This window comes from Brachyistius frenatus, unplaced genomic scaffold (assembly GCF_029030835.1).
Source record: "Brachyistius frenatus isolate BFR_SWC_R1_liver_20210118 unplaced genomic scaffold, ASM2903083v1 Contig_644, whole genome shotgun sequence".
Taxonomy (NCBI): domain Eukaryota; kingdom Metazoa; phylum Chordata; class Actinopteri; family Embiotocidae; genus Brachyistius; species Brachyistius frenatus.
Window position 1 is genome coordinate 2,501 of NW_027211243.1, and position 26,955 is coordinate 29,455.

At 45.1% G+C, this 26,955-nt stretch overlaps 1 protein-coding gene across 1 annotated transcript; it reads right to left on the reverse strand.

The window, feature by feature from the left end:
* Positions 1–740: 740 nt before the first annotated feature.
* On the reverse strand, positions 741–26,634 carry LOC138614969 (small G protein signaling modulator 2-like). The gene is made up of 2 exons (XM_069688592.1): positions 26,562–26,634; positions 741–1,189 (listed from the first exon to the last, which is right to left on the reverse strand). Exons 1-2 carry the CDS (start codon positions 26,623–26,625, stop codon positions 996–998), a joined length of 258 nt encoding a protein of 85 aa, XP_069544693.1. The 5' UTR covers positions 26,626–26,634; the 3' UTR covers positions 741–995.
* Between the last annotated feature and the right edge of the window lie 321 nt (positions 26,635–26,955).

A 26,955-nucleotide genomic window follows, 5' to 3' on the forward strand; every position in this document is an offset into this window, starting at 1 on the left:
TTGTAAAGAGATGAAGCCGGGTGGCTGAAAGCTGCAGGAAAGTCGTCAACAGTGAAGCACCGGTAACTCAGAGCAGCTCCGCCCTCAATTATGTTTAACTTCACCACTTAATACAATCTGGAGAGGAGGTCATGAATGGGGAAATTAGCTGTAAAGACCAAAATGGATTTTTGTACCAGGCTGTAAACACGCTGCTGTAAAGTTGGGTCGACGGGCATTAACTCGTTTTTAGAGCCTCATGTGGCCACTTGAGGAAGTGCAGTTTCCACCACTCAGCGGTTGCTGAAAAAAATACTTGTGCAACTAGCATCAAATAAATGAATAGAAAATAAAAGTCCAATTTGTGCTCTGGCTTTAAAATGGGAGATAATGTCATTTCAAATATAATTTTTCAAATAATAGTTCTTAGTTATTAGTACAAAATATTTAAGTTGAACTACCATTTAAACATAAAAAAATTTATATTTGTCTTGCATTGAAAGACTTAACTAACACACATACACAGCTGCATCCTCACGACAGTTCACAGAGCTTAAACCTTTTCAAATAAATACAAATAAAAGTTCATATTTTTGTTCTGACAAAATATCATGACAATAAATGGAAAGGTGTGGTTCTGCTTCCATATTAGAAACCCATGTAGGTTTCATAAAATCATAATCATATGATTATAATCATAATCATTAGTTATCATAAAAATATGATATCTAATTTTCCATAAATGAGGTCGTGGTTGTGCTTTGGTTCATGTGTAGTTCAGCGGTTCTTCACCTGCTCAGACTGTCGGCTGTGTTGGACTGCAGCTGTTCCTGTTTCTGTTTCCACTCCGTATGGAAACGCTCTCTGATTGGACCTTTATTCTGGCTGACGTTAATTAGTTCATGCTGGGATGTAATTAAAGCTACCGGGACTCTTTATTATGCTCCATCCCAGAGTGGGCAGTAATGGAGGGGAGTGACTCTCCCTCTCTAATTAAGACGGCAGATTCAGTCAGTTCACACACACCACGGCTTCACCCACCTGCCGAGGTCCGCCTGCTGCTGCAGCTGCTCCTGGACTTTACAGCAAACCTCTCCGGCCGTGTCGTACACTTTGCCGACTTTGGTGAAAAGGGCTGCGATCTTGTCGCTGCGGAGGAACCCAGCTGCCCGTCTCTTCAGCAGGTGACCCAGGCAGGCCTCGATAGCAGCTGTAGAGACGGGGGAGGGGGACGGGGAGGAGAGACGGAGGAGGAGAGACGGAGGAGGAGAGACGGGGGAGGAGAGACGGAGGTTAATGTGGACGGAGACAGGAGAGAAGCAACATATCCAACAGGAGGTGGAGGACATCATAAGTATCTCCACAAGCCCAAGACTCAACTATCTCTGAATGTGTCTGGTGTCTCCAGCTGATGTCCAGGTTCCTCTGGACCGAATGTTTGAATGAAACAGCAGACAAAGAAGTGAAGGTAGAATATATGAACATTGTGAAAGCACTTTGAAACTGAACGAGTATGAAAGATGTCATTTATGTGCAAATGAGTTGACGTCAACATGCTGCTGCCGAATCAGAAGCAACGCATTCAGTCCGTCTCTGCCTTACAATCAAAAACCAGACAATGCACAAGCACAGATGCATTATGGGTATGCCAACAGGACATTAGCAGGAACACAGAGGTGACCCAGAGAAATGCATCAACTCAGATGCAGAAAATGAGGGAGAACTGGAGGTTTCCAGCCTCTTCCTTGCCGTCCATTGGCCGCCTCCCTCCCCCTGGATTTACTCCGTTAATGCTCGGCCATAATGAGCTTCTTACTGCTGATGGTAAAGGAAACATTGTGACACGATTATTCAAGCAAACGCAAACAGACTATTTGCCTCGTTCTCATTTCACTGTATGTTTTCAGATTGTTTTAATGAGTTTTTATTAGTAAACAAACATTTAATAAATGGTTTCTGCATTCATGCAAATGAGTCTCTGTGTAAACACAGCAGAGTCACCTAATGAATTTTAGCAGAAGAGCCCATCTGCAGTATGTCATTCATTTCAGCTTCGAGCCTCGTCGCTCTGCTTGCTTCTGCTCCGTCAGGCAAATCTGGTGGATAACATTACAATGGAATATAAATACCAAAAACAACATCATTCTTCTGATGCTGGAAGAACTGCTGCTTTATGGCTGCGATCGTCAGCTGTTATTGGAGCAGAGAGGTTTCAGCTCCTAACGCTGAGCGTACAGTATCTTCACAGCAGATTAACACATGAACCCATGGAGAAGTATTGTTGCTAATACTTCTGTGGTGTAAAACCTTCCTTCATCCCATTAGAAGGGGATCGTCGGGATTAGCAGCGCTAAAGTTGAAGCTGAAGTGGAGGTTTACAGGCAGCGTGTAACCGTCTTGGAGGGAACATTAATGCTCGCTTGTTTCTGTGGAAACGCAGAAATGGAGTCGAGGATGCGCTCCCATGGGAGAGGCCGCACCCTCTCGCTCTGCCGCCTTCCCTCACGACCTGCCTGATAATTCATGTTTTGGGTGTTCGTGGCTCTGATGAATCATTAAATTATTTCTATTATGTGCATAATTGCCTTCATTCTTTGGTTGAGGAGGAAAACACGCAGGAATAAACGCTTTAATTTTGACATACGTGGGACCACAGCAGCAGAGGAACAGCTCATCCTAGCACTGCTGTAATATCATCACAATACACAACGTGCAGTGTTTCTGTTGGCCAAGCTCTGCAGCCACTCCCTACCGCTGGAAATAACTGGTAATAACTGGTAATACATGATAATAACTGGGAATAAATTATGATAACTGGTAATAACTGGTGATAAATGATAATAACTGGGAATAAATTATGATAACTGGTAATAACTGGTGATAAATGATAATAACGGGAAATAACTGATCATATACTGGATATTTATGCTTGAGGTACATTGCATGCCATTTTACTTAGAACCATCTGAACTACCAAGAACTACTGTAAATAATCTCAATGGTCATCTCTGCTCCCCAGAAAACAGCTGACTTGGTTAACCTATTATATAACCAGTAGCTCCGCCCCAGAGATCTGATTGGTCAACTGAACATTATGAACAAATCATTATGACATCACACCCTGCTCATCACTACAAATATCCCTCCACCTCCTCAATGGAAACATAGAATTAGAACTGAGTTTCATATAATATGTAATATAATGTAGTTTCTACTTGTTATTGTTAATGTTGTTATTTCTATTAAATGACCCATTTGGTGAAGTCGGGTCTCTTTTGGTCCTTTTTGGTCGCTCCGAGCACCCGTACCGTAACACCACGGATAGTCACACACTTACAGTCCTAGAGGAGGCTAGCTGGACCGGTTTGGTTTGAACACATGACACGGAGCTAAAATGTTAAAAATACATGAGAACATGGATATCTTTAAGTCCTTTTTCTTTGAAAAAATTCAAAACATCAGAAACAATATTTCTACTTCCTTGACTGTTCCTGAACTTCCGCCTCCTAGCGTCAACTGTACTATAGTGTCCTTTGATATAGTAACAACTACTTATGTGACTGAGTTCATTGCCAAAATGAACAACTCCTCCTGCTCCCTTGACATCATTCTTACCAACTTCCTTAAAGAAACGCTGGCCATCACCGGCCCATTCCCAGTGAATCTATTCAACTCTTCCCTCTCATCTGGCATCACTCCTGATTATTTTAAAACAGCAGTTGTACAGCCTTTCCTTAAAAAACGTACACCCGACCCTGATACTCTGAATCATTTCCGGACAATTTCTAAACTCTCATTTCTTGCACAGGTCCTTGAAAAAAATTGTAGCTGAACAAATTATTTCTTTTTTGAATGGCAATGGTCTCCTTGAAAAATTTCACTCAGGTTTTAGGAAGAGTCATAGTACAGAAACTGTACTCCTCAAGGTTTTAAATGATCTTCTTTTAGCAGCTGACTGTGCTCAACATACAATTTTACTCCTGTTGGACCTTTCTACAGCTTTTGATACTGTTGATCATAGCATTTTAATTAAACGTCTTCATAATTGGGAGAGTATTTCAGCTTTGGTTTTAGATTGGTTTAAATCTTATCTGTCGGGGAGGTCATTCTGTGTAGAAATTGGGAATGTTAAATCAGCACCGGCACCGCTGCTACACGGAGATCCACAGGGTTCTGTCCTTGGACCGTTACTATTCACTATTTACATGCTGCCTCTCAGTCATGTCATAAAAAAACACAATATCAATTATCATTTCTACACCGATGATAGACAACTATATTTCTCCTTTGACAATAATCACACTAACCAACTAAGCAACCTCCACATGTGCATTGCAGAAATAAAAAACTGGATGGCATCAAACTTTCTACAGTTAAATCAGAAATGATCATTTCCTCCCATCTCGGCTAACGTTACTTCTTCCTGCAGAAACTTCGCTGTAATCTTTGACAACCATCTCAACTTCCACCAGCACATCAACTCTGATGTCCAATCAGGTCTTTTTCAACTCAGGAAAATCTCAAAAATCATTTGTATCCCCTAATAACTCAGAAACAGTAATTCATGCTTTCATGTCATCAGACGCTGATCAGTTTAGTGTTTCTATGTATTGTATTTCTTCAGTTGGAGACTAGAAATCCTCCATGCATCATGTGACACCAGCGCATCTCTCTGGATCACAACATCACATCTGGATGGATGTGAGCTGTGATTGATGACTTTAATAATGCTGACAGCTAACAGACACGGTGGATGTGTGCGTCTCTCCAGAACTGGACATCAGTTGTGTTGTTCTGTATGTGTGCAGAGCAGCATGGTCATGTGATATCACGTCATCAACACCTGTGTTACACGTGTGTTTGTGACCGCTGGTACAAAGAACACTTCGGATTCTGTCACCGTCCGAGACCGAAGATGCATCCGGTCAGGAGACACCAGCCGTTCTACTGGGACCTTCTGAGGGGAACGTTCACTGTGGGCCACCTGAACTGTGTCACCATGGCAACAGGCTTCTCCAATATAACGACACACCCGCCCGTCACAGCGCATTGAAAACATCGGTTATCATTCCCAACGACACAACTGTCGCTCCACAGCACCCCTACCGGCAGGATCTGGCATCAGCCGGGTCGGCGTGTTTCCACGGTGGAGGAGATCCGGCCCGAACGGCAGATGGTGCTGGACGCAGTTCCAGAGCCTGACTTCCAGGCAGCGCTCCGAGTTTGGCAGCAGAACGGGAGGAACGCTTCATGGTGGACGGACGCCAGGTTTAAACCACGCTGGCTGGTTACAGACCGTTTCTGGACGTTTTGATCGCACCTCACAGATTTATTATAACACGAGATGACGTCACACTTCCTCCAGAACAGAGAGAATAATTTGCAGTCAGAGTTAACTGTTGATCGGCTGTGAGACTCCTGAGTACAGACCTTGGAGCACCAGAGGCTTCGGAAAGAGGGTGATGTGTTCAAAGTCTTGCAGGAATCCTGGTGGATGTCGCTGTGCTGCAACTCCCTGCTGAACAGCAGCTCTGTCATTTCACCGCCCAGAATTCAACACGCCCGACAGACACATTCAAATGTGTGTTTCAAATGTGTTTCATATTCATAAATTCTTTAAAGTGTTCTTAGAGAGCCACTGTCATATTTTGCAATAATTGTATGGTTGTGTTATCTTCATACATGTGTGACCGAGTGTCCTGGGTTCAATAACGGAGCACTTATAATATTGTAATAAGCGGAGTCGGGAGACCAGACATCTCATTCAGCCCACGGCTTCCCTTTTTATTTTGTGTTCCCTTTCTTTTCACCAGAGACGGGAGTTGCTTTACCTGTACGGCAACCCTGAAGGGACATATCATCTCCAATGCGAAACGATAAACATGAGACAGTCTGTTACATAAGTCCCCGCCTCAATTAGAAATGTCCCCGTTTCATAACCAGCAAACACGTGTAAAATTACACAAAATCTCAAGTCAACGAGCGAAAACAACAAATGACCCTAGATTACAGGAATAACCCAACTATGAATGGCACCCGAAATAGCAAAGCGAACAACGAAACATGACACAGTATGATTCAGAACAAATATAATGGCTAATCCACCCCAGGACTAATATCCCGGGTGGCAACCCAACAACAGTCAAAACAGAACATATTCTTGGAGGTGCGATGGAGGACGCCAACCCAACACCGCACCAATTTCCGGGTTCTCGCGTTGCAACAGCTGTAGCTCAGAGTCACTGTGGCAAAGAGAATATGCCGGCCGCCGTTCCATGAGCGCCTCCTCATCCCCTGGCAGCTCTGATTCGACCACAGATCCTGCAGCACACACATTTGACAGCGAGCCTGCCTGATCTCTGGAGACCAGAGACTCAGGCCGGCGAGACAAGGCATCTGCGTTTTTGTGGCGTGAACCATCTTTGTGAATAATGGTCCAGTTGAATGGGTCAAGCTCCAAAACCCGTCCCTTCGTCGTACCCTTCATACTTCGCCATACCCTTCGGCCCCTTCGTCCTGTAGGATCGTTGTCCATGACCATTTTTCTGAACCCAAGCAGCGGACGATGATCCGAGATGATGGTGAATGCAGAGAGACCCACGTAGTGTTTAAATTCACGCACGGCCCATACTATGGCCCAGAGCTCCCTGTCGAACATGGACCATCTTTTCTGTGCGCGTGTAAGAGCCTGGCTGGCATAAGCTACGACTCGTTCAGGCCCCTCCACCTGTTGGGCCAGTACTGCACCAATCGAGTCTTTGGAAGCATCCGTGTATATCTTGAATGGGAGTGCAAAGTTGGGTTGTGTCACCACAGGAGCGGAGGTGAGCACCTGCTTGAAAAACGTGAAAGCTGTTTCACACTCTGCATCCCATTTGAAAGGCACATTTTTGCTCGCCAGGTGGTTCAGCGGTGCAGCATACTGGGAAAAATTCCTCACAAATCTCCTGTAGTATGAGCACAGGCCCACAAAGGCTCTGACTTCAGATGGGTTGCAGGGAGTTGGCCAGTTTCTCACCTTTTCGGTGTTGCGGGGGTCAGGTTGGAGCCCCTGTCTGGAGACCACGTGGCCTAAGAACACCACATGGTCCCGGGCCAAGTGGCATTTTCTGTGATTGAGTTTCAGGCCCGCACCCTGTATTCTGGAAAGGACTCCCTCAAGTGGGCCAGGTGGTCTTCAAAGATGCGACTGTAAATCAGTATATCATCCAAATACACCATGCAGATGTGCCAAGGCAGACCCCGCAGGATCAGCTCCACCATGCGTTGAAAGGTGGCAGGAGAGTTGGTCAGGCCCATAGGCATGGCGCACCACTGGTACTGGCCTGTCGTGAAGGCCATTTTTTCACAATCCTCCTCAGCCACTTCCACTTGCCAGTAGCCATTTGAAAAGTCGAGTGTGCTGAACCAAGTTGAGCCAGCCAGGGCGTCCAGGCTGTCATCCACCCGTGGAAGTGGGTGGGAATCCTTGACTGTCACAGAATTAAGGCACCGATAGTCAATGCAAAACCTCCATTGTCCCCCTTTCTTTTTAACAAGCACCACTGGTGACGCCCAGGGGCTGCAGCTCTCCTTCGCTAGACCATCAGCCAGTAGACCAGCCACCTGCCATTCTATCTCTGACCGCTTCTCCGGAGACGCCCGACAGGCGTGCTGCTTAATGGGGTGATGGTCACCAGTCTTAATGTGGTGTTTAACGAGTGTGCACCTGCCTGTATTCCCATCCGTCGGGCTGAACACATCACCGAATCTCTGTAGCAGTTCAGACAGTTTTGCTTTCTGTTGCTCTGTAATCGGTGATTCCTCCAGCGTGATGGGGAGAGCAGCAGGCTGTGGCTGAACTGAATCCACCTCTGGGGAATGAATGAGTGGCATAATATCGGACTTTTCAAGTGGGTAGAACTCACCCATGTGCAACCCTTGCTTGAGCTCCACAGTCTTCCCGGTGGGATTGAAGACACGAGCCACAGTCACCACCGTCCTTTACGGTGGTGACTGTGGTGGTGGGACACGTTACAGCATTCAGGGACTAATTCTCCACCCCGCAACAGGGGCACCGTAACGTCCCATAACTGCAACACACCCCGTCCCCAGTCCAGCAGTGCATGGTTCTTAGCCAGGAAGTCCAGACCCAGTAGGACCGTTTGAGTGGACTCTCGCAGGACATGAAAGGTGTGTTGCCAACAGGTGGGGCCCAAGCGGAAAGTCACCACAATAGTGCCCAAAGTGTCCAATATCTGTCCATTAACTGCACGCGAGTCGATATAGTTCTTTTTCATTGGTCGGTTTCGCAGGGCAGGAACTGACGTACGAAAGTCGGCACTAGTCAATGACACAGTCGCTCCTGAGTCAACTAATATGGACACTTCAGTGCCTTCAACCACACCTCTAACGTAGGAGGTAGGGTGGTTCACACTGTCCATCTCAGCAATATTCTCAGATATCGGCGGCTGTAAGGAGCCCTCAACTGGTGTAGCTGGTGTCAGGGCTTCGACACCAGCTACTGGCCGTTTCCCTGATGATCCTGTTGCTGTGGCAGGAAACGCACGCCGCGCCTCCTTGGCTCCTCCACCTGCCGGGCCTGCCGCCCCAGACTGGGGCTCCTGTCTCCAGGCCGCACGGGAGGGGGCGACACCCCTCTCAAAGCAGCATCCAAACCACCAAGGAAGCGTCGAAACTTCTCTTCCCACTGCGCTTTGGTCCCATAGTCCGGGAATGCCTCCAAGACCAGTCGGCTCACGTCGGCGGCATATACCTCCAAGCTCTTGCCCGGAGCACGCACGCGAGCCACCAGGCTGGCTCTGAAGCAGTCCATAAACTGTCTCTGTCCAAATGCCAAGCCGAGTCTTTCTTTAACAGCAGCATAATCCGACTTAACTGCATCCGGAAGGCTGTCCCACAGTAGAAAAGCCCAGTATTTTACACCTTCAGGTAGAAACACCCAATATTACATATGATGCAGAAACATGCAAAATGGACAACGCGTGTTAAACTGCACATTTAGAAGATGCAGTCCTCGCTGCACGTCGTCAGTAGATCTGATGGACATTTGTTTGCAGGTGGTGTGAAGTTTGCAGGTGATTTTACACACAGACCTTCAGTAAATCAGACCTTTAGAACGTTTAGTCAGTTACGTGGTTCCTTAAAATCTTGTTTCTCATGAAGAAGCAGTGTTATGTCATTATTACAGGATTCTGTTCTCTCATCTCTTCACAGGATATTTCTGCTTTAACTAAACATTGTGTAAACGTGACCGAACACATCCGGTCGCTACAGAGAGAACACAGGATTAACCGTAGTTTAGAAAGACACACACGCGTGTATATAAGGTCATACAAGTCACGGTGCAGAGACCTGAAGGCGCTCACCTCCATCTCCCTCCGACCGGATGGAGGTGGAGGTCGTGTGCCAGGAAGAACGGGATGAAGATCCCGACTCAGAGGTCTGTTGTAAATGAGAGGTTTCAGCTACTCAGTTATTCATTTTACAAAAATATCTCAAATTTCTGATGTGTTTTGGAGGAAATCCAATCGAAAGGACAAGCCATGCTGATGGGATTGTTTTTTATATACTTTCAAATGTTATAACATTTATTGTAATTAGCTGGGAGAAACTGTCTGTGTGAACAAACACGAGACATTCACATCACAGAAAAACATTCAGCCACCAAAATGAAATCAGCAGCGGCTTCGTTTCTCAGAGTTCAGCTGGTGAATGAGGAAGCAGGAAGTCACTGAGGTCTCACACTGTCCTTCATTTACTCCACAATGTTGTGTAAGAGGCTTTAGTGTGTGTGTGTGTGTGTGTGTGTGTGTGTGTGTGTGTGTGTGTGTGTGTGTGTGTGTGTGTGTGTGTGTGTGTGTGTGTGTGTGTGTGTGTGTGTGTGTGTGTGTGTGTGTGTGTGAGACAGCCAGATAAAGTTCTCTTCATGATCATTGATCTCCACGTCATTTCAACTCCTCAGCTCTCATCAGCTCCACAACACAAACCTCAGCACTTTTTTTCACCCCTCTTCTATATTTGATGACGAGGCGACGTGTGGAGCGACTGCATCGATATCTAATCAACGTGTGAGCGGTGGCGACTTCGGAGGAGGAGGACCAAGAAACACGGATGCTTGTCAGGAGTTTGTCTCCGTGATTTCATCATCCTGCAAACTATCTGCAAGCGTCTGCAGTGAAGTGAAGGAAGCCGACACATGAACCTGATTACATCTGCTTAAAGCCCACTGATCAATAAAGAGCAGCACGGATACCATGAGAAGCGCTTTTCATTAAGACTGTAATGAATATGAGCCTCATGGTCACCCTCGGCACGAAGCTAATAACAAACGGGTTCCCTTCTAGCTCCCTCTGTTCATCTAACAGCTTCCTGCCACCGGGGCAGGGGGGGGGGGGGAATACTGGCATCAACACCCGGCAACTAACTTTTATTGGAAGGAGTGGCGACCATCTTGGAACATGGATGCGAGTTCTCCCAAGACATCCAAACTGGAACTCACCCATGCACCCACTCTGAGCACCGCACAGGAAAAACACGAGATGTGAAAAGATCCCAGTGCAGTGAGACAGAAACCTGGAGAGAAACGTGTCACGAAGACCATCCTGGAACTCGTGGATGACTCTGACATTCAGGATGCTTTTATCTGCAACACTGAACATATATTTACACCCTCTGTGACTTCCAGGAGGAAAATGTAAAGTGGTGGTGTGTTTCAGTAGGTGTGTAAGACTGACAGCAGGTCAGCAGCACACGGAAACCTGTATAATAATGGAGATAGTCAGCTGGTGCTGCAGCAGAGGAAACGTCTCCTCCAATGAACATCAGACCGACGAGCAGAGACTCGACACCAGACGTACGCTGCCGGCGTGCACGATGTCGGAGTATTCACAGATTTCTGTCACGAGGTACAGACGTTTATCTGGGGGCGGCAGGGTTGCCATGGACACCGGTCCTGATCAGAGGAACACCTGACGCCTCGCTACAGCCTCTCGTGACTTCTGACTTCGTTGAATTTACTGTGAAGGAGAACAAACTGTTCACTACCGTTGTTCATGTCTGACAGGCTGGACTGATGCTACAGTACAAATGCCGACCCGTCGGTCCAGGAAACACCAACAATCTAAAATAAAAACTTCAGCTGTGTGACATAAAGAAACATGAAGTACCTGCCTGACATCTGCATGTTAACTCTGTTCATCAAGTCGCTCCAAGAAATCCTGCCATTGCAATAATCTCCGCTATATTTGCAGGAGTTTCAATTTTTTTTAAATTACTAAAATTTTTCCACAAATAATTTCGTCATCAGAATCTGAGCTGAAAGTATTAAAACATAAAGTAAATCTTTTAAACAAAACTCTCTTTATTAACAACAATAACTCCTCATTTCCAACCAGAAAGTCTCTGCTCCTGTTTCCATCTCCAAATAAAACTCTGTTCACCGGAGGAACAGGAACAAGAGGAGAAACAGGAACAAGAGGAGAAACAGGAAGTGACGGAGTTCGTGGGAAATGTGTTCTTCACATTAAAATGATGTGATTAAATGTTTGTGATCAGAGGAAGTGATTCCATATTACTGGATGTTAAATGAGTTTTCTCCACACGTCCAGTTGTCAGAGACGTCTCTTTGTTTGTTTCATCCAGCAGGTCTATGTGTTGAATGAACATGAATTAAACAGCATCTAAAGCTCTTATTTTGACAGCTGATGTAGTCCTTGTTTCTATATTCCAGTCACAGACGCTCTGTTCTGGAAACATACGCAGCTTTTAGGACCTTTTAGGAACTTTTAGTATGTTTATGTTTTTGTGTGATTTAAGTTCAGTAAATAGATACATATTTCTGTGATGTGCAGCGGGATTATTATCACAGGAAGTGATTACATATTTATTCCTTTATCAGGTAGTGATTAAAGTGCTTTTTTTTCTCAACTTTCAGTTTTTTCTAATTCCTGCAATTTTCCACAAAAAAGTCACCTAAATCTCCACAAACTACATCAACATTTCTGATAAAATCCACCGCAAAATCAAACATTTCTGATTGTAACAATCACAAAAACATCATGGAGGGACTGAATAGTTCCAGCGAAAGAGACCTCAGAGCAGAGCTCCTCTCAATAATCCAGGTTTTGCTTCAGCAAAACTGTTGAACAAAAACAATTACTTGATAAATGAAAAAGAAAATTTCAAAGAAAGAAAAAACAGCCTTTAATGAAGCGTGTAACTACAGCAGCCAGCAGCTGTTAGATCCTGCAGGCGAAGCTCTGCATGTCCACGTCAGAGGAGTGAGAGACACGGAGATGAAAAACGAGGCGATAATTAGTGATTAGGGGTTAGAAAAAGGACATGATATGATTAACTGGGAAAGTATGGAGGAGTGGAGCAGGAGAAGAAGATGGTGAGTAAGAGAGGAAAGGATGGCCTGAAGCAGCTAATAGGCTCATTAGGAAACTCATGGTCATGTAATGACCTGCCACCCGACGGACATGTGGGCTCCACGCTGCAGACAGACAAACAGATGAGACAGAGGATGGTGAGGGGGGCTCTAATGAAAGGGCAGCGTCCACTTCAGCCCACTTACATTCACACAGAGTTTAATTGGAAATGTCCGCTGATCAAAATGTCAAAGCACACATGGAGATGAAAAATATAATGCTAATCAGATTACGGTAATTACCAGTGGAGAGACGAAGTCATGTATTTAACATGTCAATATGACTATGTTTTACTCCTGAAAATAATCCCTCATTCATTAGAAAATAAGCTTCAAAAAGACCTGTTTTTGGAGGCGTGTCTGTTTGATTGACAGGCCTGTGGTGCAGTCAGGTTACAGCTGTCGGTCCTTGTAGGGGTTTGCATGCAAACTAAATATTAGTGGATAAATATAAGTGAGACAATAACAGATGAAGAGAGGATGAATGACCTCATCACAGTTGAATAAATCTAGTGGCTATAAAACCTTCTTTACTGTCCTTCCTCCTGAAGGGAACTGAGGCCCGATGCACTCCTGCTGCATCTCTCACTCCTCTGCTGTCTGCTCTTTCTTCTTCTACCACTGTCAACACCACCACCTCTCAGAGGCTGAAATGTTTTACAGCAGTTCCCCTGCTGTAAAACGAACTCATTTCCCACAAACTCCGTCACTTCCTGTTTCTCCTCTTGTTCCTGTTTCTCCTCTTGCAAAACCTGGATTATTGAGAGGAGCTCTGCTCTGAGGTCTCTTTCGCTGGAACTATTCAGTCCCTCCATGATGTTTTTGTGATTGTTACAATCAGAAATGTTTGATTTTGCGGTGGATTTTATCAGAAATGTTGATGTAGTTTGTGGAGATTTAGGTGACTTTTTTGTGGAAAATTGCAGGAATTAGAAAAAACTGAAAGTTGAGAAAAAAAAGCACTTTAATCACTACCTGATAAAGGAATAAATATGTAATCACTTCCTGTGATAATAATCCCGCTGCACATCACAGAAATATGTATCTATTTACTGAACTTAAATCACACAAAAACATAAACATACTAAAAGTTCCTAAAAGGTCCTAAAAGCTGCGTATGTTTCCAGAACAGAGCGTCTGTGACTGGAATATAGAAACAAGGACTACATCAGCTGTCAAAATAAGAGCTTTAGATGCTGTTTAATTCATGTTCATTCAACACATAGACCTGCTGGATGAAACAAACAAAGAGACGTCTCTGACAACTGGACGTGTGGAGAAAACTCATTTAACATCCAGTAATATGGAATCACTTCCTTTGATCACAAACATTTCATCATCATTTTAATGTGAAGAACACATTTCCCACAAACCCCGTCACTTTCTGTTTCTCCTCTTGTTCCTGTTCCTCCGGTGAACAGTTTTATTTGGAGATGGAAACAGGAGCAGAGACTTTCTGGTTGGAAATGAGGAGTTATTTTTATTAAGAGCTTTGTTGGAAAAGATTTACTTTATGTCGTTAATACTTTCAACTCAGATTCTGATGACGACATTTTTTTGTGGAAAAATAGCGTGAATTTAAAAAAATTGCAAACTCCTGGAAATATTGGAGTTTGCTTGAATTTGGGTTAATTATTGCAAATTCCTGAAGGGACTGATTATTTTTCAGTTCTGAGATCGGTGGGAGGAAGTTCCCTCTTTTCTGCGTCCTCGTCGGGGGAACCTAGAACCTTTTAAGTGTAACTGTAACTTTTTTATCTCCTCCCTCTTCCTGGGTCCTCTCCCCGTTACCATAGCAACTGTGGTGACACACACAGGAACACAGACAACCGCCGGGTTTACACACAGTAAACTAACAGTAAACTACCAACGAAGCCTTAAAACAGCAGGAGAACGTTTCAACTGGAGGAAACAGTACTGACAAATGGAGCAGGATCGTCAGGGACAACACACAGGTAATGTGAGGTGAGATCAGGTGAGGTGAGGCGAGGTGAGATCAGGTGAGGTGAGGTGAGGTGAGATCAGGTGAGGTGAGGTGAGATCAGGTGAGGTGAGATCAGGTGAGGTGAGGTGAGGTGAGATCAGGTGAGGTGAGATCAGGTGAGGTGAGGTGAGGTGAGGTGAGGTGAGATCAGGTGAGGTGAGGTGAGATCAGGTGAGGCGAGGTGAGGTGAGGTGAGATCAGGTGAGGTGAGGTGAGGTGAGATCAGGTGAGGTGAGGTGAGCTGAGATCAGGTGAGGTGAGGTGAGGTGAGATCAGGTGAGGTGAGGTGAGCTGAGATCAGGTGAGGTGAGATCAGGTGAGGTGAGGTGAGGTGAGATCAGGTGAGGTGAGGTGAGATCAGGTGAGGTGAGGTGAGGTGAGGTGAGATCAGGTGAGGTGAGGTGAGGTGAGATCAGGTGAGGTGAGGTGAGCTGAGATCAGGTGAGGTGAGGTGAGCTGAGATCAGGTGAGGTGAGATCAGATGAGGTGAGGTGAGGTGAGATCAGGTGAGGTGAGGTGAGGTGAGATCAGGTGAGGTGAGGTGAGATCAGGTGAGGTGAGGTGAGGTGAGATCAGGTGAGGTGAGGTGAGATCAGGTGAGGTGAGGTGAGCTGAGATCAGGTGAGGTGAGGTGAGCTGAGATCAGGTGAGGTGAGATCAGATGAGGTGAGGTGAGCTGAGATCAGGTGAGGTGAGGTGAGATCAGGTGAGGTGAGGTGAGCTGAGATCAGGTGAGGTGAGGTGAGCTGAGATCAGGTGAGGTGAGGTGAGCTGAGATCAGGTGAGGTGAGATCAGGTGAGGTGAGGTGAGGTGAGATCAGGTGAGGTGAGGTGAGGTGAGATCAGGTGAGGTGAGGTGAGCTGAGATCAGGTGAGGTGAGATCAGGTGAGGTGAGGTGAGGTGAGATCAGGTGAGGTGAGGTGAGGTGAGATCAGGTGAGGTGAGGTGAGGTCAGACCGCACAGTTAAAAGAGTACTGGGTGTGTTTCATGCACAGTGATTCTTTGCAGAAAAGTGTGAGAATGACTGGAGATGTCACATTCAACACATTCTTCTATTTCTGTGACAATTTTCTGTTTAATGCATGTAAATGGTAAAAACATGAGACTGCTGATGAAGCTCAGAATCTCCATTTCAGGGCTGTTGTGGTAAATTATGCTTAAATTGTGGTGGATTATGCTTATGCTATGCCCATTATATATATATATATATGTATATATATATATATGTTTAATCCAGTCTTTAAATCAAATGCTATTATGACACTATATGTAACCCTGTCGACTCAGCATTAAGATATACTGCACACAGCTGTGTGCCCAAGGTCATGAAAACACGAAGTAAGTTTCGGTACGTGATAACTCACACGCGAGCTGAACTCAGATTCAGGAGGTCACGGTACCAACTCTCTATAATGAGTTGGTACTCCTCTTGTGGAACATCCGAGACTAAAGTCCCGCCCTACTGTGTATAAAGTATGTAATATCAAGTGCTCAGATCAGACTCCAAAAGAGAGAACTCTGGTTGATGTTGGGCTCTCCGTGATATCATGTATGCTGAAGTTGCTGAATAAATCAACTTGCTGATTGAATCTGCCTATTGGTGTCTCTGATCAAAACAACTCGGTGGAATCAATTGGTGAATTCCAACACTGTCTAAGTTCCAGGACACTCTCTCACACACACACACACACACACACACACAATAAAATGGATGATACCATAACAAGTTCTGCTCTGCACAGAAGAGAAATCACACATTACACAACGTGACTCGCCCATGCATGAGGCTAATGAGGGTGAGTTATGTGATGGTTCGAATGTTGTGGAGAAGTTTTGGACTCCTACACACAGTCGCAGTTACACAACAGTGAAGTCCGACCACGCAAAGAGACTGGCCAACAAACATCCTGTGGGTTCCTATCTTTATCTGCAGGAAACACCGGGGGTGCCACTCAAATCTCCTCGGTCAGCCAAGATAAGTGGGTCATTAATATTAAGGCAATGACATGCAGAGGAGACGAGCCTGACCATTCACTACTGTGTAATGAGGACCCGATGGGGGCGGAAACAACCAAAAAAGAATTACAATATGCCCCATAGAGTCCCATCCCAATTTGTGATACTCGAAAAATGGTTTAGACCTTCTTGTATTTTTCTCACCTCTAGATAGGGCTGGGTACAGAGCCCGGAAGGGGACATAGAGAGAAAACAAATGTAAATTGTGCAAACGAAATACTAGACATGGCCACGAAACACTAAACGGAGGCCACGAAACACTAAATGGAGGACACTAAATACTAAACGGAGGCCACGAAACAATAAACGGAGGGCACTAAATACAAAATGGACACTAAATACTTGACGGAGGACACAACACGAAATACTAAACGGAGGCCACGAAACAATAAACGGAGGAAACTAAACACTAAACGGAGGACACTAAACACTAAACGGAGGACATTAAATACTAAACGTTGGACACTAAACGGAGGACACTAAATACTAAACCAAGGACACTAAATACAAAACGGAGGACACTAAATACTAAACCGAGGACACTAAATACTAAATGGATCCCACAAAACAATAAACGGGGGACACTAAACACTAAACGGAGGACACTAAATACAAAATGGACACTAAATACAAAACGGAGGACACTAAATACTAAACGGAGGACACTAAATTCAAAACGGAGGATACTAAACTAAACGGAGGCCACAAAACAATAAACGGAGGATACTAAATACTAAATGGAGGACAGTAAACACTAAACAGAGGACACTAAACGGAGGACACTAAATACTAAACTGAGGACACTAAACGGAGGACACTAAATACAAAACGGAGGACACTAACCCATAGTTTCTGGGAATTGTTCAAACATTTTCTATACCTTTAGCATTATCAGTTCATCAACAATACTTTTTTCCACAACAATTATATACACAAATTTATATAGAAAAAGAAAATGACACGACACATTATGGTACAGTTGAAACCAGAAGTTTACATACACTGTGCAAAAAGACACATAACACTTTTTTCTCACAGTCTGAAGTTAAATTAGACTAAACCTCTCCTGTTTCAGGTCCGTTAGGATTACCAACATTATTTAACTTTTGCTAAATGTCACAATAATGAGAAAGAGAATATTTTAGAGAATTTTTCATTACTTTCTCCGAGGTCAAAAGTTTACATCCAGTTCCTTAGTATTTAGTAGCATTGCCTTTGAACTGCATGACTTGGGTCAAACGTTTTGGGTATCCTTCCACAAGCTTCTTACAGTACTCTGCTGGAATTCTGGCCCATTCCTCACCGACTGGTGATTTTGACGGGGATATCCGCAGGAGACACAGAGGCCGGAGGAACAGGAACGGGAACAGGACTGACAGAGAGCTGACGGGGAGCAGACGGAAGACGGACAGGGAGCAGACAGAGGACGGACGGGTGGCTAACAAAAATGCACCGACAACCAGAGTTGTGCAGGGGCAGGGTACATATAGTCTGGGGAGGTGATCAGGGAGATGCAGCACACCTGCAGGTGGTGATCAGGGGTGAGTGGCTGCATCTGCTGGGACCGGTGAGGGGCGTGGCCACGGGAGGTGAGGGGCGTGGCCACCGACAAAGACAGGGGACACAGGAGGAGAGGTGATCGGGGGCAAAACGGAGGACAAAACTGAACTCCTGACAATGACATCATCATCTGGGCTTGCCCACGTTGTTTAAAGACATAGTACTTTTGGTGTATGTAAACTTTTGACCTCAAAGAAAGTAATATAAAATTCTCTAAGAAATTCTCTTTCTCATTATTGTGACATTTAGCAAAAGTTAAATAATTGTGGTAATCCTAACGGACCTGAAACAGGAGAGGTTTCGTCTGATTTAACTTCAGACAGTGAGAAAAAAAGTGTTATGTGTCTTTTTGCACAGTGTATGTAAACTTCTGGTTTCAACTGTATACATTGTTAGTTTCCATGCTTTGACGTTGGGATGAAGAGGGGTGAAGTTATCTACCTGGACGGGAGGACAAGCTACGTATGGCTCACTGACGCTGATGATATTTAACATGCATTAATGCAGCAGCAATTATGCTAATTAAAATTTCATTAAAATGAAAGCGTGAGTGTTGATATATCACCTGGATATCAAAATTTGGTACCAAGTGACAATTTGTTAACACTAGATTGTACTATAGTGGAAAATAGTATCTATAGCGCTCTTATTATTACTGAAGGTTCACCTTCTGTGTAACTTACAGAACCTAATATTATGACATATTTTAACATCGGCCCAAATATTAGTCAATATATGGTAAGTGGGGTTGGTCTTATAATCGACGACTGGACTATCATGTAATGATATTAATTGTAATTTGTAGTGTGACCTCTGCAGAGTGTGCAGCTTTACGACTTGTATGTAGCATGAATGTTGCGTTGCGAGTGTCCGTATTTTAGAGTCTTTCAGAATTTTTTTGGACCTAAATATAAATAGTAAGGCCCGTCTGACCTTCAAGAGAATTATGGGTGTCACAGATGACGCTAACAAAACCCTCATTGTCGGAGAAAATAACTGTTACTGTTGATGTTCGGTATTAAACACATCTTCATCTGGTTAATCCATCCAGCCATCCATTATCGATACCCACTTTATCCTGAACAGGGTCACGGGGGGGGCGGAGCAGGTCACCAGTCCATCACAGGACCACATAGAGACAGACAGAAACAAAGACCGTTCACACTCTCATTTACACCTCAGGGACATTTGTAGAACCACCAATTAACCTGAGACACATGTCTTTTGGACAGTGGGAGGAAGCAGGCACATGGAGAACATGCACACTCCGCACAGGTGGATGGACGGTTGGACGGATGGATGGACGGACGGACGGACGGATGGATGGATAGTTACTTTATTAATCCCCAAGGGGAAATGTTTTCGCTACAGCAGCATTTATAGATACAGGAAAGAAATAAAATAACAGTAAAAAATATTAAATATAAAAATGCACAGTATCTACAATAAAATAGAATAAAATAAAATAGAATAATACAATTAAAACTAACTAAACAACAGTGCAAAGTTGTTTTTTGTTTTTTTAAATATTTAAACAACCAAGAAAAACAGACAACAGTGTTATTGTTGTGTGATGGATTTTACCAGAGGTGAGTTATTGTACAGTCTTATTGCAGTGGACAGGAATGATCTCCTGTATCTGGAATGAGCTCCAGTATCTGGAATGATCTCCTGTATCAGGAATGATCTCCTGTATCAGGAATGATCTCCTGTATCTGGAATGATCTCATGTATCAAGAATGATCTCCAGTATCAATGATCTCCTGTATCTGGAATGATCTCCTGTATCAGGAATGATCTCCTGTATCTGGAATGATCTCCTGTATCAGGAATGATCTCCTGTATCTGGAATGATCTCCTGTATCAGGAATGATCTCCTGTATCTGGAATGATCTCCTGTATCAGGAATGATCTCCTGTATCTGGAATGATCTCATGTATCAGGAATGATATCCAGTATCAGGAATGATCTCCTGTATCTGGAATGATCTCCTGTATCTGGAATGAACTCCTGTATCAGGAATGATATCCAGTATCAGGAATGATCTCCTGTATCTGGAATGATCTCCTGTATCAGGAATGATCTCCTGTATCTGGAATGATCTCCTGTATCTGGAATGATATCCAGTATCAGGAATGATCTCCTGTATCTGGAATGATATCCAGTATCAGGAATGATCTCCTGTATCTGGAATGATCTCCTGTATCTGGAATGATCTCATGTATCAGGAATGATCTCCAGTATCAATGATCTCCTGTATCTGGAATGATCTCCTGTATCTGGAATGATCTCCTGTATCAGGAATGATATCCAGTATCAGGAATGATCTCCTGTATCTGGAATGATCTCCTGTATCTGGAATGATCTCCTGTATCAGGAATGATCTCCTGTATCTGGAATGATATCCAGTATCAGGAATGATCTCCTGTATCTGGAATGATCTCCTGTATCAGGAATGATCTCCTGTATCTGGAATGATCTCCTGTATCAGGAATGATCTCCTGTATCTGGAATGATCTCCTGTATCAGGAATGATCTCCTGTATCTGGAATGATCTCATGTATCAGGAATGATATCCAGTATCAGGAATGATCTCCTGTATCTGGAATGATCTCCTGTATCTGGAATGAACTCCTGTATCCAGTATCAGGAATGATCTCCTGTATCTGGAATGATCTCCTGTATCAGGAATGATCTCCTGTATCTGGAATGATCTCCTGTATCTGGAATGATATCCAGTATCAGGAATGATCTCCTGTATCTGGAATGATATCCAGTATCAGGAATGATCTCCTGTATCTGGAATGATCTCCTGTATCTGGAATGATCTCATGTATCAGGAATGATCTCCAGTATCAATGATCTCCTGTATCTGGAATGATCTCCTGTATCAGGAATGATCTCCTGTATCAGGAATGATCTCCTGTATCTGGAATGATCTCATGTATCAAGAATGATCTCATGTATCAGGAATGATCTCCTGTATCTGGAATGATCTCCTGTATCAGGAATGATCTCCTGTATCTGGAATGATCTCCTGTATCAGGAATGATCTCCTGTATCTGGAATGATCTCCTGTATCAGGAATGATCTCCTGTATCTGGAATGATCTCCTGTATCAGGAATGATCTCCTGTATCTGGAATGATCTCATGTATCAGGAATGATCTCATGTATCAGGAATGATCTCCTGTATCTGGAATGATCTCCTGTATCTGGAATGATCTCATGTATCAGGAATGATCTCATGTATCAGGAATGATCTCCTGTATCTGGAATGATCTCCTGTATCAGGAATGATCTCCTGTATCTGGAATGATCTCCTGTATCTGGAATGATCTCCTGTATCAGGAATGATCTCCTGTATCTGGAATGATCTCCTGTATCAGGAATGATCTCCTGTATCTGGAATGATCTCCTGTATCTGGAATGATCTCATGTATCAGGAATGATCTCCAGTATCAATGATCTCCTGTATCTGGAATGATCTCCTGTATCTGGAATGATCTCCTGTATCAGGAATGATATCCAGTATCAGGAATGATCTCCTGTATCTGGAATGATCTCCTGTATCTGGAATGATCTCCTGTATCAGGAATGATCTCCTGTATCTGGAATGATATCCAGTATCAGGAATGATCTCCTGTATCTGGAATGATCTCCTGTATCTGCAATGATCTCCTGTATCTGGAATGATATCCAGTATCAGGAATGATCTCCTGTATCTGGAATGATCTCCTGTATCTGGAATGATCTCCTGTATCTGGAATGATCTCCTGTATCAGGAATGATCTCCTGTATCTGGAATGATATCCAGTATCAGGAATGATCTCCTGTATCTGGAATGATCTCCTGTATCTGGAATGATCTCCTGTATCTGGAATGATATCCAGTATCAGGAATGATCTCCTGTATCTGGAATGATCTCCTGTATCTGGAATGATCTCCTGTATCTGGAATGATATCCAGTATCAGGAATGATCTCCTGTATCTGGAATGATCTCCTGTATCTGGAATGATGTCTTCAGGTCCTGCAGCCTTGAGCTGGTGGAGTATCTCCAGCTGTCTCCTAACATGGCCAGTCGTCACAGAGAGGGGGGGAGAGGTAGGGAGGGGGGAGAGGGAGGGAGAGGGGTCATGGCGTCGATGGAGGAAGAGCCCTTTGAAGTTGAGGGCTCTGTGTCCATGCAGCTCACCAGGGGGGATAAAGGGGGGAGGCAGCAGAGGTGTTTGGGAGGTGTGAGGTGTGGAGGAGACAGATGAGGGTGGTGAACTAAACCTGTTGAAGAAACAGTTTAGTTCATTTGACCTCTCCAGGGAGCCCCCTGGTTGTTCCTCTCCAGGTTCCCCCTGGTTGTTCCTCTCCAGGTTCCCCCTGGTTGTTCCTCTCTAAGTTCCCCCTGATTGTTCCTCTCCAGGTTCCCCATGGTTGTTCCTCTCTAAGTTCCCCCTGATTGTTCCTCTCCAGGTTCCCCCTGGTTGTTCCTCTCTAAGTTCCCCCTGATTGTTCCTCTCCAGGTTCCCCCTGGTTGTTCCTCTCTAGGTTCCCCCTGATTGTTCCTCTCCAGGTTCCCCCTGGTTGTTCCTCTCCAGGTTCCCCCTGATTGTTCCTCTCCAGGTTCCCCCTGGTTGTTCCTCTCCAGGTTCCCCCTGGTTGTCTCTCTCTCCCCTTGAACCCAGTAATCTCCTTCATACCGGTCATCACCTCCCTCATGTTGTTCTGCTGGAGTTTGGCCTCCAGCTTCCTCCTGTAGGAGTCCTTGCACTCCCTCATCTTCTCCTTCAGGTGGCGCTGCACTCTCCTGAGCTCCTCCCTGTCCCCAGACCTGAAGGCTGCTTTCTTCTGATTAAGAAGAACTTTCAGGTCACTGGTGATCCACGGCTTGTTGTTGGGGAAGCATTTTACAGTCCGGGATGGTACGGTGGAGTGTTCACAGAATTTGATGTATTCTGTGATACAGTCCGTCCTGCTGTTGATGTCCTCCCCATGTGGTCCACACAGCACGTCCCAGTCCGTGGACTCAAAGCAGTCCTGCAGGGCGTCTTTAGCCTCCTGTGTCCACCTCCTCACAGTCCTGGTGGACACAGGTTGCCTCTGTACCAGAGGAACATACCTGGGAGTCAGCAGGACCAGGTTGTGGTCTGATCTACCAAGGGGGGGAAGGGCAGTAGTACTGAATGCATCCATGACATTAGCATACAGTAGGTCCAGAGTTTTATTGTTCCGGGTGGGGCAGTTAACATACTGGTGCAAAGTTGGCAGGACTTTATCCAGACTGGTTAAAGTCTCCAGTAACTAACAAAAATGCACCGGGATGCTGAGTCTGAAGTTTGGACACACACACACACTCTCTCTATCACGCACACTCTCTCTGTCACACACACACTCTCTCTTTCTCACACACACACACTCTCACTCTATCACACACACTCTGTCTGTCACACACTGTCTGTCACACACACTCTCTCTGTCACATACACACACATACACACACTCTCTCTCTCACACACACACACACACACACACACACACACACACACACACACACACACACACACACACACACACACACACACTCTCACTCTCTCTCTCTATCACACACACTCTGTCTGTCACACACACTCTCTCTGTCACATACACACACACTGTCTTTGTCACACACACACACTCTCTCTGTCACATACACACACATACACACACTCTCTCTGTCACACGCACTCTCTCTTTCTCTCACACACACACACACACACACACACACACACACACACACACACACACACACACACTCTCACTCTCTCTCTGTCACACACACATCAGTGACCTCTGCACACAGTGACGGTTGTAATGTCCTTGACGGGTCATGTGACCATGCAACAGGATTTGTATGATGACTCTCAGCTGTTAGTCTCATGGAACAGACCTGATGCAAACATGGAGGAAGAGACTGAAACGTGGCTATAATTGGAGAGCAGGGCTCGGACTCTCCTGGAGTCACTTCAAGTAACACAAAAATATATATTTGATAAGGAATAAAAAAAAAAGTGTATGTAAAGACTTTTGGTTTGATTTAATGAGAGAGTGATAATCTCAGGTCAGAAGGCTGTGGAACATTTAGTTTGAAGGACTAATGTCAGAGAACTTTCTAAGGAACGAAACATTCTTCCAGCCTGTTCATTAGTGTTTGAACCGAGTCCAGTTAATCCCCACGAAGAGGAGGCCTGTTGTCCTCCCAACTTCTACAGCTGGCTGCTGCCAGTCAAAGTCTTTCTCTGCAGAAATGTGTACGTTCATGTGCATGTCTTTTGATCCGTACTGTTGTGATGAAGCACAATGAATGACAATCAGCAAACCTGTTTGTAAATGGCAGCTGTGAAATTACATTTTAACAACTTGCAGGGCTGCAAGACATTGTTCGGAGCGGCAAGAAGAAAGGTGGAGGGATTGCAGTCTATGTGAACGAGAGGTGGTGTAATCCCCACCACGTGTGTGTGAAGGAACGTTTCTGTAGCCCGGACATTGAACTGCTAGCCGTGGGGATGCGCCCGTATTATTTGCCGAGGGAGTTCACGTCCGCCATTGTTATCGCTGTGTACGTTCCTCCATCAGCTGACGTAGAGGCAGCAGTGGACACCATCCACTCCACTGTGTCGGTGTGTGTGTGTAAAGACGGTGTGTGTGTATGTGACAGAGAGAGTGTGTGTGACAGACAGAGTGTGTGTGATAGAGAGAGAGAGTGAGTGTGTGTGTGTGTGTGTGTGTGTGTGTGTGTGTGTGTGTGTGTGTGTGTGTGTGTGTGTGTGTGTGTGTGTGTGTGTGTGTGTGTGTGTGTGTGTGTGTGTGTGAGAGAGAGAAAGAGAGAGTGTGTGTGACAGAGAGAGTGTGTGTATGTGTGTGTATGTGACAGAGAGAGTGTGTGTGACAGACAGTGTGTGACAGACAGAGTGTGTGTGATAGAGAGAGAGTGAGAGTGTGTGTGTGTGAGAAAGAGAGAGTGTGTGTGACAGAGAGAGTGTGTGTGATAGAGAGAGTGTGTGTGTGTGTGTGTGTGTGTATGTGTGTGTATGTGACAGAGAGAGTGTGTGACAGAATGTGTGACAGACAGAGTGTGTGTGATAGAGAGAGAGAGTGAGAGTGTGTGTGTGTGTGTGTGTGTGTGTGTGTGTGTGTGTGTGTGTGTGTGTGTGTGTGTGTGTGTGTGTGTGTGTGTGTGTGTGTGTGTGTGTGTGTGTGTGTGTGTGTGTGTGTGTGTGTGTGTGTGCGCCAGAGAGAGAGTGTGACTGTGACCAGAACACCAGAACACCAGAACACCAGAACACCAGAACACCACAGCCTGAGAGGGGAACCACTAAGAAATTGCAAAAGAGCATGTATTCCTCAATAATCTTTTCATAAAGAGATTCAACATGAGGAACCTGAACCTATTTGTCGTGTTTTTGGTGTTCTGGTGCCCAAAAACCTGATGGACTGAAGTGAGTCGTTTCTACAGGACGACATGAAGAGGAAACGTGACTGCTGGACTTCTTGTGTTTGAAACATTCTCATCACTGATGTTGACCCATCGTTTCCTCTCGTCATTCTGTTTCTCCGTGTTTCTGCTGCCGTCCACCGGATCAGTCGCATCAGTATGAGGAGCGACGATGACGTCCTTCACACCGACCTGAGAAGCCTCAGCAGAGCGATGAGGAAGGACTCATCTCCTCTCAGACTCAAACACTAGAATTAAAACCCAGACTGATCCCAGGTCAGCCGCCACTACGGAGTGTCCTGGAGACGAACGCTGGACATCCTGATAATAACAATAATCAACTCTTTTATCACAGCAAATCACCGTCTGTGCACGACGGGAGGAAATGTTTCTTCCATCTTCAGGACTTCAGTGTGTCCGTGAAGAGGATCAGTCAGAATTAGAGCTGCTGGACGTCACGTGGCTGACAAATGATTCACGACGACCGCTGATGGAGGATCAGACTGTATCCACACAAACAGACTGAAGAGAAATGTACACGCTGGGAAACAACTTGTGATAGAAGACCAATTAATACCAATCAAACACAGATTCTTTGGCAAGTTTCAGATACGTTTCTATTTCCTGTATTTTAGTGCAGCTTTCATGAAACAGACGAGAAGGTTCTGCTGTGTCAGCGTTCATTGGTCTGATTGGAGGTGGAGTCACTGTGACCAGCGTGGAGACGGTGACTCTCTCACACACACACACACACACACACACACACACACACACACACACACACACACACACACACACACACACACACACACACACACAGGGCTTACAAACCCTGGGTTTTGGCTCTGAAATGGGTTTCCATTAGCCTCACTGCTCTTATTCAGTTTCCATCGATGCAGCAGTCACAGTGACGTCAAGCTACTACGTCCTCGACAGGAGCAGCACCAGGTCGCCTGCTGAGTTCAACAAGTGTGTGTGTGTGTGTGTGTGTGTGTGTGTGTGTGTGTGTGTGTGTGTGTGTGTGTGTGTGTGTGTGTGTGTGTGTGTGTGTGTGTGTGTGTGTGTGTGTGTGTGTGTGTGTGTGTGTGTGTGTGTGTGCAGAGAGAAAGAGAAGAGTGTACTCACTGCACAGAGCGATGATGTGGCTGCTGTCTTCGTGGACAAACTTCTTGGTCACTGCTTCCTCCATGATCTGCTTCACCTGCACACAGAAGAGACGGTCGCACGTCAGCGTCTTCCCCCTGAGCTGTTGCTACGACTACCGGCTCTCCAAAGCCCGTAGCCATCAGCAGTTTTATAGCCGAGGTCATCGGGATCAGTTTTCCATCAGTTAAAAGTAACAGGAAATGGAAAAGAAATAAAACCCGATGCATAAACTGTTAACAATCCAGTCATCATGCGTGTTCCTCCTGCTGTCTCAGGCAGACACGAGGAAACTCGCCGTCCAACAGGAGGAAGTTCAGCCACACGCAGATAACTGGTTTCAGGGAAGTGCAGTCAACATTTAGCACCATGTACA

Excerpts from the sequence above, each read along its gene's own strand:
- LOC138614969 (XM_069688592.1), bottom strand. The coding sequence starts at position 26,625 with ATGGAGGAAGCAGTGACCAAGAAGTTTGTCCACGAAGACAGCAGCCAC. Across the intron at positions 1,190-26,561 it reads CCACATCATCGCTCTGTGCA|CTGCTATCGAGGCCTGCCTG; the intron begins GTGAGTACACTC and ends CCGTCTCTACAG.